Source organism: Oncorhynchus tshawytscha, linkage group LG02 (genome assembly GCF_018296145.1).
Source record: "Oncorhynchus tshawytscha isolate Ot180627B linkage group LG02, Otsh_v2.0, whole genome shotgun sequence".
Classification (NCBI taxonomy): domain Eukaryota; kingdom Metazoa; phylum Chordata; class Actinopteri; order Salmoniformes; family Salmonidae; genus Oncorhynchus; species Oncorhynchus tshawytscha.
This window is the reverse complement of record NC_056430.1, coordinates 72,487,303-72,504,466: the sequence shown is the minus strand read 5'-3', so window position 1 is coordinate 72,504,466 and position 17,164 is coordinate 72,487,303. Positions and strand designations below refer to the sequence as shown.

At 44.5% G+C, this 17,164-nt stretch overlaps 1 protein-coding gene across 1 annotated transcript; it reads right to left on the bottom strand.

The window, feature by feature from the left end:
• Positions 1-825: 825 nt before the first annotated feature.
• On the bottom strand, positions 826-16,615 carry LOC112241822 (interleukin enhancer-binding factor 3). Its single transcript, XM_042304246.1, has 20 exons — positions 16,540-16,615; positions 15,781-15,941; positions 15,035-15,149; positions 13,815-14,032; positions 12,681-12,855; positions 12,246-12,392; positions 10,505-10,597; positions 9,785-9,880; positions 9,535-9,646; positions 9,298-9,395; positions 8,923-9,034; positions 8,646-8,774; positions 8,259-8,467; positions 7,725-7,844; positions 7,248-7,373; positions 6,764-6,931; positions 5,056-5,173; positions 4,771-4,809; positions 2,251-2,655; positions 826-1,611 (listed from the first exon to the last, which is right to left on the bottom strand). Exons 2-20 carry the CDS (start codon positions 15,903-15,905, stop codon positions 1,478-1,480), a joined length of 2,739 nt encoding a protein of 912 aa, XP_042160180.1. The 5' UTR covers positions 15,906-15,941; positions 16,540-16,615; the 3' UTR covers positions 826-1,477.
• Positions 16,616-17,164: the final 549 nt, after the last annotated feature.

The following is a 17,164-nucleotide window of genomic DNA, read 5'->3' as shown; positions in this document are numbered from 1 at the left end:
ATAGGCCCTTCATGGAATGAGTTTGACACCCCTGTAGTAGTAGAACAGGACAGAGAATATGTATGGAGGTTAATCAGAATTGTGGGAAAAAGCTGTGAATAAAACAATATTGCATGTATATGGGGCTATATTTAAATGTAAAATGTATACCACAATGGATGTTTTTCCATTTGTCATATGGTTTTTGAAGAATGATTAACTGATAGTTGTAAGTTGCAAATAAACTCTTCTAGCTACAGTACATACAGTGGGGTATGGTAGGCCAGGCTCTAGAACCACAATGATGAAGTACATTCAGTGGCTATTGGCTAAGAGTAGAAACTCAAGCATAGCATACCTTCAGAGAAAGCATTTGGGTCATTGGCTCACAATGCATGAGCCATGATCGGCATCGTAATGTTACTTGTGATGAACATCCCTGGTATTTTAAAGTGATGCTCAAGATGAGCATAGTCTTTCTAGGGATTTAAAATGTAACCACTGCCAGTCAGGTCAACTATAGGATTTAGTCTATATTCAATCCAGAACTAAAGGTAATAAATAACAAGTTGGCTCGCAGCATGAAAACATGTGAGGGGATCGGTCGCCATGTGGAGAAGAAGCCTAAACACAGTAGACCTGGGTTCAATAACTACTTGATACCTTTCAAATACTTTGAGCATTTGCTTTAGGCTGCCTGGAGTTTGAGTTTGCACTTTTGGGACCTTTCTATTGTTTGCATTGCAACAGGCAAGCACAGATAAAAGTATTTGAAATGATTTCAAATAGTATTTAAACCCAGGTCTGAAAAACAGTGGTCAGTGTATGTAAAGTATGACACCTTGCTCCAAAATAAAAGTAATTTATTCTTACAAACAACCAGATACAAGCCTTTTACCGAAACCTTCCAATGAAACAGCAATTAACACATTTCCATTGCTCTTTCACATAAAAATCCAAGTTACTGTCAACTTGTTTTTTTTTTAACCACACTGCTGGTTAATATAATAACAGTTAAAACATAACAGTGATTCAAATTGAAATCGAAAATAAAAATGTAAAGAAAACAAGTCTTTGAAATAAGAACAGATTCTCCGTTTACATTCACATTCAACCTCGGGTGGCTTGACAACAGAAAAACAAAAAAGTGTAAAAAAGAAAGAAACTTGAACAAAACAAGAAGTCTATGACCCAAGATAGCATCATCCTGAAAGCACTATTATTATTATTTCCTTTTTGTAATCCCTATACAGAACTGAACTACTTGTTAGACACATGTAGGTTACATTTACCACATGGTAAATAAAGAAATAGATAGTCTGGTTTATGAAATAAAGTGATGGTGAAAATGACTTGAGGGTTTAGGATTCATCAATATTAGATCAATATAATGAAAGTAGAGAAAGACACAAGGGTCTTCTTTTCCTCTGGGGGAAGGCTTTAGAGGGTTGGTGGGGGGCTTGAGAGAGGGATGTGGTGTGTGTGTGTGTGGTACCCTCTATTTGTACTGATAGTTCATGTTTCCATATGCCGCGGGGTAGGAGGTCTGTTGGGTCTGGGGAGTAGCAGCCGCCCCATAGCCCTGGGAGGAGGCGTTCCCATACATGCTGAAGCTCGATTGGTTGCCGTAGCCTACGGACCAATGAAACATCAATAAGAACAAGACATTAAATAATCAACCAATCAGATGCTCTACTAACACTCTTTAAGCCATTATTAAGACCACATTTGGATATCAAGTGACTAAAGACAGAACCAATATCAGAAATAATACCAGATAAAAATCTATATATTAGTATACACACACATACAGTGCCTTCAGAAAGTATTCCCACTCCTTGACCTTTTTCACATTTTGTTGTGTTACAGCCTGAATCTAAAATCAAATAAAATGAGAATTTGTTTGTCACTGGCCTATACACAATACCCCATAATGTCAAAGTGGAATTATGTTTTTAGAAATGTAAACATTTGAAAAGCTGAAATGTCTTGAGCTAATAAGTATTCAACCCCTTTGTTATGACAAGGCTAAATTACATTCCAGTATTTAATAAGTTGCATGGACTCACTCTGTGTGCAATAATGGTGTTTAACATGATTTTTGAATGACTTCCTCATCTCTGTACCCCACACATTATTATTATCATCATCTGTAAGAACACTTTCTGAAGGCACTGTTACATCGAGCAGTTACCGGTATATGAATGCGTGTGTATGAGTGTGTGTGGCGGTAGGGGCCTCCTTTGGCCCCTTATATAGATTTCCACTCACCGAATCCCCACTCACCGTAACTGTACATTTGGCCCCCGGTGACAGAGCTGGGGTAGGCTGTACTGTACATAGAGTAGTCCACCTGTTGTTGCTGGGTCTGTTGGGCTTGAGACTGAGCTGCAGTCAGCAGACTCTTCTTATCCCCTCCGTAGCCATAACTATAGGGGCTCTGCTGGTCCAGGGGAGGGGGCACCGACTGGTAGTCACCCAGGGAAGATGCACCGACCTGGGCTTGGGCGGTCATGGCGGCCGAGGCGGTTATGGCCGGTGTGGTGTAGGATGATTCGGGGTAGAAGGTGCCGTAGCCGGTGGTGTTGCCGCTGGCATCTGCCTCTGTGGAGGCGTCACCAGTGGAGGTGGTTGTTGTGGAAGCAGCCTCTGTTGCACCCATACTGTACAGATTGTCTGAGGGAGAGATGGACAATGAAGTTACGATAGTGTGATTGGTGAAAGGAGGACATTTAGTATTGGTTGGAGGGAACACTTAGCAAATGCTTTGAAGGGGATATCTTTTTGAGAAAAACTGAGAAATGTATAGTGATCTCAGCCAAACAACTTCAAATAGGAAGTAAAAATACTGTTTATTTTCCTTTTAATTAGTCTTATGATACACTGCTCAAAAAAATAAAGGGAACACTTAAACAACACAATGTAACTCCAAGTCAATCACACTTCTGTGAAATCAAACTGTCCACTTAGGAAGCAACACTGATTGACAATAAATGTCACATGCTGTTGTGCAAATGGAATAGACAACAGGTGGAAATTATAGGCAATTAGCAAGACACCCCCAATAAAGGAGTGGTTCTGCAGGTGGTGACCACAGACCACTTCTCAGTTCCTATGCTTCCTGGCTGATGTTTTGGTCACTTTTGAATGCTGGCGGTGCTTTCACTCTAGTGGTAACATGAGACTGAGTCTACAACCCACACAAGTGGCTCAGGTAGTGCAGCTCATCCAGGATGGCACATCAATGCGAGCTGTGGCAAGAAGGTTTGTTGTGTCTGTCAGCGTAGTGTCCAGAGCATGGAGGCGCTACCAGGAGACAGGCCAGTACATCAGGAGACGTGGAGGAGGCCGTAGGAGGGCAACAACCCAGCAGCAGGACCGCTACCTCCGCCTTTGTGCAAGGAGGAGCAGGAGGAGCACTGCCAGAGCCCTGCAAAATTACCTCCAGCAGGCCACAAATGTGCATGTGTCTGCTCAAATGGTCAGAAACAGACTCCATGAGGGTGGTATGAGGGCCCAACGTCCACAGGTGGGGGTTGTGCTTACAGCCCAACACCGTGCAGGACGTTTGGCATTTGCCAGAGAACACAAAGTTTGGCAAGATTCGCCACTGGCGCCCTGTGCTCTTCACAGATGAAAGCAGGTTCACACTGAGCACATGTGACAGACGTGACAGAGTCTGGAGACGCCGTGGAGAACGTTCTGCTGCCTGCAACATCCTCCAGCATGACCGGTTTGGCGGTGGGTCAGTCATGATGTGGGGTGGCATTTCTTTGGGGGGCCGCACAGCCCTCCATGTGCTCGCCAGAGGTAGCCTGACTGCCATTAGGTACCGAGATGAGATCCTCAGACCCCTTGTGAGACCATATGCTGTTGCGGTTGGCCCTGGGTTCCTCCTAATGCAAGACAATGCTAGACCTCATGGGGCTGGAGTGTGTCAGCAGTTCCTGCAAGAGGAAGGCATTGATGCTATGGACTGGCCCACCCGTTCCCCAGACCTGAATCCAATTGAGCACATCATGTCTCGCTCCATCCACCAACGCCACGTTGCACCACAGACTGTCCAGGAGTTGGCGGATGCTTTAGTCCAGGTCTGGGAGGAGATCCCTCAGGAGACCATCCGCCACCTCATCAGGAGCATGCCCAGGCATTGTAGGGAGGTCATACAGGCACGTGGAGGCCACACACACAACTGAGCCTAATTTTGACTTGTTTTAAGGACGTGACATCAAAGTTGGATCAGCCTGTAGTGTGGTTTTCCACTTTAATTTTGAGTGTGACTCCAAATCCAGACCTCCATGGGTTGATCAATTTGATTTCCATTGATCATTTGTGTGATTTTGTTGTGAGCACATTCAACATTTTTAAAGAAAAAAGTATTTAATAATAATATTTCATTCATTCAGATCTAGGATGTGTTACTTTAGTGTTCCCTTTATTTTTTTGAGCAGTGTACATTATTATTATTATGACAAATGCTCAACATTGGGTTGCCCCATTCCTCCCTTCTTTGAAGTAGGCCTAATCACTAATTCAAATCATTACACATGATGCATGATATACAGGTGATGCAAGGGGGGCACATGGCTATCTAATTTATGGATTTCTAGTGATTATACTTGAAGGAAGGAAGTACTTTTTAAGGAATTCAAATGGGTACTAGCGACTCAATAGACTATAGTGGCTATAGAATAGATAAGGCTAAATAGATAAGTTACCAAACACAAATGAACACACCTAACCTATCACTCATTAGTTCCCTTGACAACAGTGTGGAGAGAAGACACTTACGATAACCAGAGCCAGCACTGCTTCCATAACGGTAGCTTGCTGTTAACAAGAAAAGAGATATACATTTATTACCTTAACGCAAAGGAGCCCAAAAGAGTTGGACGATTTCCTAACAAGCTCTCTAGAAGTCTGACTAAAGGCTTATTGTCTAATCATTAACTTATTTACTAAATAATCTAAAATCATGATGATTTTCTGACAAGCTCATCTCTGTGAGAACATGCTCTTAAAGACCTTAAGGCCCGTCTAGATCCTGAGATAGACAGTCCAAGTGAAGCGTCCTACTTTGGTTGTAGCTGCTGCCAGTCGTAGGCTTTCCTCGACCCCTGCCTCGCCCGCGGCCCCGGTTGTTAGGCTCCGTGTCGGTTGGAATGCCTCGAATAGTGCCAAAGCCTGGGATATGCTGTTGAGGGAGGGTCAGAGGTTACTAAAGGGTTCCTAATCATGGTGTGTGTGTGTGTGGATTAATTAATGGCTATTTCTAGTCATGATTCTATAGTATTGTGAGGTGCATTACAGTGCGTGTACGAAAGAAACTCAGCAAAAAAAGAAACGTCCCTTTTTCAGGACCCTGTCTTTCAAAGATATTTGGATTTTTACAAACTAACTTCACAGATCTTCATTGTAAAGGCTTTAAACACTGTTTCCCATGCTTGTTCAATGAACCATAAACAATTCATGAACATGCATCTGTGGAACGGTTGTTAAGACACTAACAGACGGCAATTAAGGAAATTAAGATCACAGTTATGAAAACTTAGAACACTAAAGAGGCCTTTCTACTGACTCTGAAAAACACCAAGAGAAAGATGCCCAGGGTCCCTGCTAATCTGCGTGAACGTGCCTTAGGCATACTGCAAGGAGGCATGAGGACTGCAGATGTGGCCAGGGCAATAAATTGTAATGTCCGTACTGTGAGACACCTAAGACAGCACGGACAGCTGATCATCCTCGCAGTGGCAGACCACGTGTAACAACACCTGCACAGGATCGGTACATCCGAACATCACACCTGCGGGACAGATACAAGATGGCAACAACAACTGCCCGAGTTACACGAGGAACACACAATCCCTCCATCAGTGCTCAGACTGTCTGCAATAGGCTGAGAGAGGCTGGACTGAGGGCTTGCAGGCCCATTGTAAGGCAGGTCCTCACCAGACGTCACCGGCAACAACGTCGCCTATGGGCACAAATCCACCGTCGCTGGACCAGACAGGACTGGCAAAAAGTGCTCTACAGTGACGAGTCGCGGTTTTGTCTCACCAGGGGAGATGGTCGGATTCGTGTTAATCATCGAAGGAATGAGCGTTACACCGAGGCCTGTACTCTGGAGCAGGATCGATTTGGAGGTGGATGGTCCGTCATGGTCTGGGGAGGTGTGTCACAGCATCATCGGACTGAGCTGGTTGTCATTGCAGGCAGACATCCTCCTCCCTCATGTGGTACCCTTCCTGCAGGCTCATCCTGACATGACCCTCCAGCATGACAATGCCACCAGCCATACAGCTCGTTCTGTGCGTGATTTCCTGCAAGACAGGAAGGTCAGTGTTCTACCAAGGCCAGCGAAGAGCCCAGATCTCAATCCCATTGAACACGTCTGGGACCTGTTGGATCGGAGGGATAGGGCTAGGGCCATTCCCCGCAGAAATGTCCGGGAACTTGCAGGTGCCTTGGTGGAAGTGGGGTAACATCTCACAACAAGAACTGGCAAATCTGGTGCAGTCCATGAGGAGGAGATGCACTGCAGTACTTAATGCAGCAGGTGGCCACACCAGATACTGAATGTTACTTTCGATTTTGACCCCCCCTTTGTTCAGGGACATATTATTCAATTTCTGTTAGTCACATGTCTGTGGAACTTGTTCAGTTTATATCTCAGTTGTTGAATCTTATGTTCATACAAATATTTACACGTTAAGTTTGCTGAAAATAAACGCAGTTGACAGTGAGGGGACATTTCTTTTTTTGCTGAGTTTATATCATGTCTTACCATGGAAGTGTATGTGACTGGTTTCTTCTTCTTGGGGTCAGAGTGAGGGTTATAGTAGGGCCCCGCCCCCTCTGGGAAAAGTTTGTCCAAAGCAGCTAAGGCTGCGTAGGCTTTGGCCTCCTTCTTGTTGGAGCCTCGACCTTTGAACTTCTGTCCATCTACCTCCACCTGTGAGTGGCGGAGGTGGTAACACAGAGACACATGCTGGTTACAGTGTTTCCACATCCTGCTCTGTCAACTACATCTGGGCCCATATTCATAAAGCGTCTCAGAGTGGTAGTGCTGATCTAGGATCGTAATGAATAAGATTCTACATAAACATGGGGGACCTGATCCTAGATCACTACTTTTACTCTGAGATGCTTTGTTGATACGAGCCCCGACCTTACTGGTTATTCATCTACTGTAGTTTCAAAATCCTTGCGCAATGAATCAATAGAATTGTCCCAAATGTGCAAACCCCGCCCATCTGCCACTGACTGACCTCCATGACGAAGCACTTGTCATGGCTGCCCCCGGTCTCAGCAGAGAGCTCGTACTTCAGGCTGCGTCTCTTCTCGTTCAGCTCCATCACTGGGTTCTTACCGTGCTTAGTGAGGATGGGACCGTTCTGATAGTATGGAAGACATAGCAGAACAGTCAAGTCCAATGAACATCATCAACAACAACTCTATTGCAACATAAGTGCTTTATGAAAGTATACTGTGAGATTCTGGCATTTAAGACCTTGTTCTACGTACCCAGAGGCAGATGAACTCACGGATACCATTTTTATGTTGTTACATGCAGTAGGAAGGAAGGAAGTGGTGGTTTCACAAGCTAATGCTAACTATCGATAGTGCAATGACTGGAAGTCTACAGGTACAGTAGCAATGCTTTGTGCTGCTTTATGAAAGTATATTAAGTCAACCATTTTAAAAAGTAACAGGGAAAAGCCAGAGAACATAGAGAGAATGACTACCTCGTCAGATGCCATGGACGCATCACTTGCTGTAGGTGTGGATGGTACGTTGGCTCCTCCCTCTTCGCCTGGTTCAATCTTCACATCCGCCCCAGTGGGCAGGCCCAACTTCTGCAGGACCTGAGACGGGCAGGGAGAGAGAGGACTTGAAGGACGGCAGCCATTATAAACAGAGTCAATACAGACGACAAGGCATTCAATGCAAAACCAGTGGATTACATTCTTGGAGAACAACGACGTAACACTTTGATGAAAGCAAGCGAAGGTTACAGAGAAAGGAGAAACACTACTCTTTCTTTCAAAGAGAGTAACATTTGATTCCAGGGACCATCTTGTGTTGTACCAGTTAACCATCATCTTAAAGGGATAGTGCGAGATGTGTCTAGTTACCCAGAGTCGTGGATACCATTTCTACGTGCAGTATGAAGGAACTTGCAGGTAGATTTGCACGCTAATGCTAACTAGTGTTAGCGCAATGACTGGAAGTCTATTGGTACAGCTAGCATGTTTTCGCCTAGGCATACAACCCCTTACCTTGGCAGCTAGGTGGAGTTTGGCGGTGCGTTTGGACGGCCCTGAGGCCTCGTATGTATCGCCGTCCACGTCTACAGACATGGTGAACACCGGGAAGTGCACTGGACCGCTCTGACCCGTCAGACGGTACTGCAGACCAGGCTTGTGCTGGTTGAGACGCATCAGGGCGTTCATGGCCATAGGAGAGTCCCCGGGCTTCTCTTCTGTGGCTGGGGGAAGGGAGGGTGACAGAAAGAGAGACAGGGAGAGATAGTGAGAAAGAGATAGATGGGGGAGAAAGAGGGAGAGAGCATATCAGAACAGGAACAAATGTAACCTCCTCAGAAAGAGCCTCAATGGTAGAATAGCTACGAAATATCCCATTCGAAGACCACTTCGGATACATACACGACTTCCTAGGAAATTTTGGATATTTCTGGAACTTCTGAGACTTCCTCTTCTTGCTGTCATCTCCCCCTTTGTCCGCGGCATCATGAGGTCTCTTGGGAGGGTAGGTGGAACTGGCCAGGATCTGAGCTGGTAGGGACATGGAAAAGGGACAAGGTTCAGGAAAAGTTTGAATTCACAACACATCAAGACTACTACTAGACAGCTAATATGAAAGTCACATTTGAGAAGCATGGGACAGGCCAGGAAGATCGCCAAAAACTGAGGAGATACTAACAACCGTAGTTTCTGAGACCTGGTCCTATGGTCCTCCTTGGTTCCCTGGCGGGCAGGGAATCCATCCCTAGCACCTTGTACAGCTGTCCGAACGCAGACAACCTTAGGGCATGCTGACAGGGAAAAACAAACATAGAACACAGTCAATCACAAAAGGAAGCACATGGGAGAGAATAACACAATTGATATTCTATCTGGGGAGTGTTAAGGACGCAACATATCAGAACTTTCAGCAAAAAAAATCTTGTGTAGAACAGATATTATCGTTTTTCAAGTAGGGTAGGGTATCATGTCAGCTCCATTTGTTACAATTCTGCCTGGAACGTTATAGGCATAAATATTTCACCTAACCGAATGAAACTGAAGCCTGTTTTACCTGGGCACTCTGTGTAATGTCCTCACGCTGCTGAGTGTCCAGGTGGCTGATGGCGTCCACCTTCTCCTTCTCACAAGGGTCCTTGATACCCGGACCGTCTTTGAACAACAGAAGAACATTTGAATTAGTTTAAATTTGGTGGACGTCATTTCTACATTGTTCTGAGAGGTGTTCTGCAAGGCTAAGCTCTATTTTCTCTATTTACCCAATACAGGTCTTTAGGGATAAAAGACTTACCGGCCATCAGGATTCCAGACGCCAAGCACTCGAGAACTCTGCGGAAAGACTCTCCTGCTCCCATTGGCCGATCGCATGTTCCAATGGCCTTCTCACACAGCAGCTCTAAAGGCTTGACAGAACAGAGAGAGAACAGTAGATAATGAATCTAGTTCAGACCTGGATCCCACCCAATGTAATAATTTATTGTATGACATGTATATCATTATAGTCAATATTACATGTATTATAGTAGTTTGACTTGACTCACCCATCCTCTGAGTGGAGCCCAGGTGGGGACGCGGTTACACAGGTCTCTCATGATACGGATCACGATGGCGGCCGACTTCAGGTCGTTGACCTTAGCCTGAGAGAGACAAGCACGGGCCGAGCGGATTCAAAAAGGGTGCGATATCCAACAACCTACCTAGAGCACTGGCAAATCAAATAAATAAAAGGGGTGCAATATTCCAGTAGCCTCGCGAGCCGCATGATCCCGCGAGCTCACATGATGCAGGCAGCTCACGAGGCTAACACACCTGGACAGCACAAAGGAAAAGCCTGATACGAGTCGAATTGAACCAGTTGTGTAAGTACTGAGTCATCAGGAATATTGCACCCAGAGGTAGCATAGGAAGGTTAGTGCAGTATTCCTCCAATATACCATTGGAGCCAAACACTTAATTAGGAGGGAAAGGGGATACCTAGTCAGCTGCACAACTTAATGTATTCAAACTAAATGTGCATTTAACCCAACCCCTCTAAACGAGCGATGGTTACATAGTGTGTAGGGACCCTTAAAAACAACGTAGCTACAATATCAGTTGTACTAGCAAATAACAGCAATATAGTTCCAAGGAAGACAGAATGAAATCATAGAAAACAATGAGGCATTGTGAGAGCATACAAACTCACAACTCATTATGGGACAAGGCAGAATAAAAAGGCACATTTGAACACTTTATTGGACAAGTAAAGACGGGATGCAAACCTGGAACCACTTGGCGTGGCGGAGAGATGCCAAGGCAGTTAGGCATTTCTGCCTGTCCAGAACGTCCGCCGGCGCATCGCTGTCGACCGTTAGCTTTTCTATTGGTCGATGGGTGGGATAAGAAGACAAGGTACGGTTTGACCAAGGGGGGTTTCTGTCTCGAGGCTTGGGGAGGAGGTAGCTTTTCCCAAGGCAGGACAAGGACTTCTACATCTGCATTGCTTGCTGTTTGGGGTTTTAGACTGGGTTTCTGTACAGCACTTTGTGACATCGGCTGGTGTAAAAGGGCTTTATGAATAAATTTGATTGAAGGGGACTCTCCCGCATTTATAGAGAATGGATTTACCCACCCACCCACCCTGTAGCAAAAAACTCTATGCTAGGTCTAAGTGATGAGAGTGTACTCTAGCCATCAGATTCACAGTGGGTACCAGAGCATAATATTTCTCAATATAAGGTTTTGCTGGGGGATTTCTTAGTCTTAATCAAGCCTAGTCTTAGTACCCCTTAACTGGGTCATGCTGCTCTGCACCTTTCGAGACAGAATGAGAGGCCAGTTGGTCAAAGGTCCAGCGTCCCTAAAAACTGGCACACTAGAAGGCTTAGTAAGAGAGAATCAATCAGGTTTGGAATTACTGTACAAGGCAGTTGGAATCAGAATGCATTTGTGGTCGGCTCGGTACTGCAGCAAAACTGATAACTGCTTGGCTTCAGCTTGGCTTCCCCCAGCAACCAAATCTGGCCTTGATCCAAGACAAGGCCATTCTCTTGGAGGACGTAGCTACTAAAGCGGATTGAACTCAAAATGCCCTTTTCCTGACTTTTAATTAGATCACATTCATCCCCTTTGCCTCTCTCACATACACCCCCATGCATTACTCACTCACACACACATATATTGCTCTCTCACATACACTTTCCCTTCAATATCCTTTCCTCAACCAGGCAGGTCAAAGGAAGGGTCCAAAAACATTACCTGTCATGCCGATCAGTTTTGCTGCAATACGAGCCTCACGTTACACTGTTCTGCATTAAAAACACATGCAATCAAATCTATATCCGCGCATTGGCTGGCATTCTCAGAAAAGCCTTCATTTCTTAACTTGAACAATACAATTAACTGTAAATTAAGTCGTACATCACCAAAAATCACCAAAAACATTATTACACAATGCATTATTAACGACTAAAAGAGGCATTGTAGCGATGAAGATTGTCGCCGTTTTGTTAAATAATTACAGCGAATAGAAGAACTCCGAGCTCCAGTGAAGAACCAATCAGATTGTTTGTTCACTGGCATCGGTTCTAAAGCAGCCACTGTGCAGGTTCCACTAATCTCTATATTGACTGATCAGGTATTTAAAATGGTGTCTCAGTGTATGGATCAGTAGGGAGCTGCACGGTAATATGCTTTAAGTGAATAGTAACACATAGATTACCAGCTGTTGCTGTAGCTGATCTGAAGTTGCCTGCTGTTAAGTGCAGTCCAGCGCTGCCTACATTCAGCAAAGCACAATGTTGTGGAACATTGCAGATAGAAGTATCACACATAATATCTATTGGTGCACATATCTATCACAAATAGATCTCTACATCATATTTCTATCTGAGACGTCCCACAACGCTGTGCCCTGAACACAGCCGTGGTAGTGCTGGGTAGTCCCAGCCTCCTGGCCAGGTTGGAGGCTGGTCCCTGGGGGGGGGGTCATACCTCCAGGTGGTTCCTCCAGGGGGTGGTAGCTCCGGCACCCTCTGGCTCAGCCTCCATGCGGATCATGGGGGAGGTCAGGTGAATGGTTAGGGTCAGGACGGGCTCCTTGATGCTCTTGATCACAATCTCTGCCTCCTCTGGGATCTGGGTGACCTCATACTTGTCCTCTGTGACGAGCTTTAGTAGAGTTGGAATGATGGGAAAATAAATCAGTTAGGATTTTGGCTTACAGTACAGAAAGAGACACAATATTAGCATAGAGGCAGCACCTTTCACAACCAAAAATACCTTTTTAAATATAGGTCCTATTGCAACTCTCTCGGTCCCTCTCATACTCTCACTTCAAAATTACCAAAGAGAGACGTTAACATCATCGAAGGATATCGGTCTCCATTGGGAAAGAGGTCTTCTGAGCTCAATGGGACTTCCTGGTTGAGGAAAGGTTCAACGAAATAGATACACTACCTCAATCTGGGTGGAGAGGTTCTCAGCCACCTTCTTGAGCAGGGTGACGGTGGGTTTCTCAGTGCAGAGAAGCACCAGCTCCAGGTCCATGTCTCCCTTCAGCAGCAGGCCCTTGGCCACCAGGCCCACCCTCATCACCCCACGCAGGATACGCTCTGGGGGGGGAGCCACCTCACTGGAACGGGGGAGGGAGAACCAAGGAAATGCTTATTCAGAGACAAATGCAATAAGTAATTCTACAAGATATGAAGAAGCACACATATCCAGGATTAGATATACTGTTATCCTTCACTTTCTTTCTCTCGCTCTCTAAAAATGCACCTTGCCTTCCTATATTGAAGTATTCATGACATTTTAGACTTTTAGCAGACGCTCTTATCCAGAATGACTTACAGGAGCAATTAGGGTTAAGTGCCTTGCTCAAGAGCACCAACAGATTTTTCACCTAGTCGGCTTGGGGATTCGAACCAGCGACCTTTCGGTTACTGACGAAACGCTCTTAACCACTAAGCTACCTGCAGCCTAAGAGTCACATATCTTAAATGCTTGGATTAGTGAAAGTAATAGGATGTTAATCCTGCTCTCAGCTATCCAATCATGTATCAATCTGTGCTTAACTCAAGGAAATGACAAAGGAAGCGTTTCCAAACAAATCAAATCAAACTTTATTTGTCACATGCGCCGAATACAACAAGTGTAGACTTTAACGTGAAATGCTTACTTACAAGCCCAACAGTGCAGTTCAAGAAGAGTTAAGAAAATATTTACCAAGTAGACTAAAGTAAAAAGTAATAATAAAAAGTAACACAATAACGAGGCTATATACAGGGGGCACTGGTACCAAGTCAGTGTGCGGGTGTACAGGTTAGTTGAGGTAATTTGTACACATAGGTGGGGGTGAAGTGACTATGCACAGATCATAAACAGCAGTGTACAAAAGGGGGGAGGGGGGTAGAAGCTGTTGAGGAGCTTTTTGGTCCTAGACTTGGTGCTCCGGTACCGCTTGCCATGCGATAGCAGAGAGAACAGTCTATGACTTGGCTCAATGGAGTCTCTGACAATTTTATGGGCTTTCCTCTGACACCACCTGGTATAGGTCCTACAGTACCAGGGTCTTTGATCAGTCTTTCTTACCTCTCCTCTGCCCCCTCCACAGGTACAGGCGCCACACCGACTCCGGCCTCCACATCCAGCAGGTCAGAGACGGTCTTGAGGGCACACTCCACGTGGGAGATGACTGTCTGCACCGCCTCCAGCTCCTCAGACGATGGGTACACCGCCGCGTGCTTCGCCATCATGTGGCGGTCGTCGCTTACGAAGATACGCATGGGAGGCGTGCGCACCGGAGGGGCCTGGAAGAGAGAAGGTAAGATGGAAAAGGGTACGTGAGATGTGGGTCGTGGTCAGTTGGGCACACAGTAAGAAAATGATTTATAAAGGAAAACTGAAATCTATGTTCTTATTGTAATAAATCAACCGTGCGTCTTGCCTTTTTGAATGCCCAGCCATCTTTAGACAGCTGTTCGTTCCACAACACAAAATTCTAATACAGGCTAGTTTTGTCTCCTCTAGTCTCTCCTTATATTGGCTGTTAGATGTGAAGCAGGCTTATTTTATTTGAATGCTTTTGGGTAAAGTTTGTTAACTTTAAATAAAACATTATGGTATTAAACAGTTATTTTATTTTCATGGCAGTCTTCATCCATAATCGTCGGTTACACGGTTATACAGTTACCGTGCCAGCCCTAAGCACTGCTTTCATTTGTTCCAATGGAATAGGATGTGTGTGAATGATCTGGAAAACCAGTATGACTAGTACGTACAAATAGACAGAGGGGAAAAACTGTGACTGGAAAATTATAGTTACTGTATCATCTACAACTTCTGCAATTACATGCCTCTTAGCAAGAGGGGAAATAAAATATTTTATTAATGGCCATCATGTTGGAAACAAATCATAGGACCATTTGTCCAACATATCAAAGTAGGTGCAATTGGCTGCTCGTGTTGGCCTATAAACAGTATGCACCGCAGAGGAGGCTGGTGAGGGGAGGACGGCTCATAGTAATGGCTAGAACAGAGTTAATGGTATTAAACACATCAAACAGTTTCCAAGTGCTGGATACCATCCCATTCACTCCATTCCAGCCATTATAATGAACCAGCCTCCTCTCACCAGCCTCCTGTGCTGTACAGGTGAATTCAAGTAGAATTCAACACAACACCTAGGGATAATTCTGATTCTCCAATCCTTGTGTTCATTCGGAGGTGACAGGCATTAGCCCGCGCTACATTCACACACACAGGGAATTTGTATCGACGTGGAGAGAAACGGTCGAGGTGGAAGTTTGAACCTCAGTTTGGGGTCGGTTCTCCTCGATCTCCTGTATGGCTGCGATGTACTCATCGTACTGCCTCAGCTCCTCCTCGTAACAGAGACAGTCATACCAGTAGCGTAGCTCCTCATATCTAGGAGGGGAGAGAGACAAAGTAGTTAGAATAGAAACCAATTACAGTACTAAGTTTACCTCTGTAGATTCAACATCGACCAATTTTGGCAAAGATTAGTGCAACATTTGGAGAGAATTGAAATGCCTTGTGTGCAGAAATACTACATTGTAGTTGTCCTAATGTAACATTATTATAACCAGGTGGAGTAAGAGTAAAAGGCATGGATGAGAGAAGGCACTGCTCTTCAGTCAGTGTCCCTTGCATTTCCCCCCCACTAATGGTAAAAGGAAAATGCCACCCAAAAACTCTTTGTCCGTTGTTGATTTAGTCCCAAAATATTTTTTGCATGTCAGAAATAAGAGTTTTCCAGACATATAACTTTCAAAACACATAAATACAGCCGGTATGATGCATTTTGCACCATATAATGCAAATCCGTCATACTGGATATATTTATGTATTTTGAATGTTTGTCTGGAAAACTCTATATTTCTGACATGCAAAACACTTTGGGACTATATCAACAATGGACTAAATGAAACAAATAGCCAAATATAGTTTTAGGTGGAGTTTTCCTTTAAGGTTAGGATTGGGATGTGGACCCTAGAGCTGTACCTCATTGAAACTTCACCCTGGAGCGATACAGTACCTGTCAAAGTCGTGTGGTAGCAGGCGATGGCCACGCTGTATCAGGCTGTCCCAGTACAGGAGCTCTTCATAGGCCTGGCGTTCGTCCCAGACTGCATCTGGCACTGGCTCTGCTGCCATAGCCATGAGCTTGTCTTTTAACTGCCACCTGTGTGACACCTGCTGTAGCCATGGTAACAGAAACACTGAAAATCACTCTCTCTACAATGCACCACCTCATGATAAACACATGGCAAAGAAAACTATATACAGTTTGTATAAGAACATTTGGTGAAACTTTAGTGTGACGTACGGCAGGCTTGTACACCACGTGACATCCCTGCGGTAACTACCTTGCTAACATTCGTAAACATACCAGGCAGTTGCACAAAAACGTGCAGGTAATATATACAATTTAAAAATAGAAGTGTAGGTAAACTATGCTAACTAACTGTTTGTTTACCACCAAATGTGTAAGCAGCTGTCCATACAGCTTTTGGTAATTTGGTTTTAAAACTAAATTAAACACGCTGCAAACCAATTGGGCTAACATAATTTGTTTTCAACCTGCGGTGCCGACGCCATTTTTATGGCAAGATAGCTAGCATGATACTACCAGATCAGAGACCGTACCAGATGCTGTGGTTAGCAAGGTAAGCTACTACATTTTTTATGTTTAATTCAGCACATAACTGCAATTAAATGCATCGCTAGCAGAACGTTTGTGTTAATTTACAAACACTAAAGCAACAACCTTTTCTATATCGTTAAAAACACTCACCTGAGAAGGAAGGAGGCACAGTAATGTCGCGCTGTTTGGGGGCGTGGAGCTGCGCGGTGTCGCGCAATAATGACGATTTTTTATTTATTTATTTATTTATTTATTTATTTACCTTGTTTTGGTTCTTCAACTCATCCAGTGGGTGGCGGCAATACACCTTTAGTGGTTGTAGTCCGCCATTGTCCCACAGATGAAGAATCCAGCAACACCAGGTGCATATGAAATGTTCTGGACAGTCCTGAATTTGGCCACCTCATTCTCTTAGCTTCATGGTTCCCACCACAATTGCAACATGTCACATTTTCCTCACTTTTAAAACACATGATATGATCTTTTCCACAACTTGGACATCTCGGCTTCTCCCTTCTGCAAACACTTGAAACATGACCAAAAGCTTTACAATGGCCACACTCCATTGGTCTTGGGATAAATGCTCTGACTCTGTAGTTTATATACCCCAACTGCACTTGAGTAGGGAGAGTCTCCATATCAACAAATAAAAGAACAGATAAACTCTTCACTTTTTCATCATTCATCACACAATTCATCCGATGTGCATCAATCACTCCAGGAATATTTTTAAATCTCTTCAAAATCAACTTCTCACGAGATGCCAGCTATAACC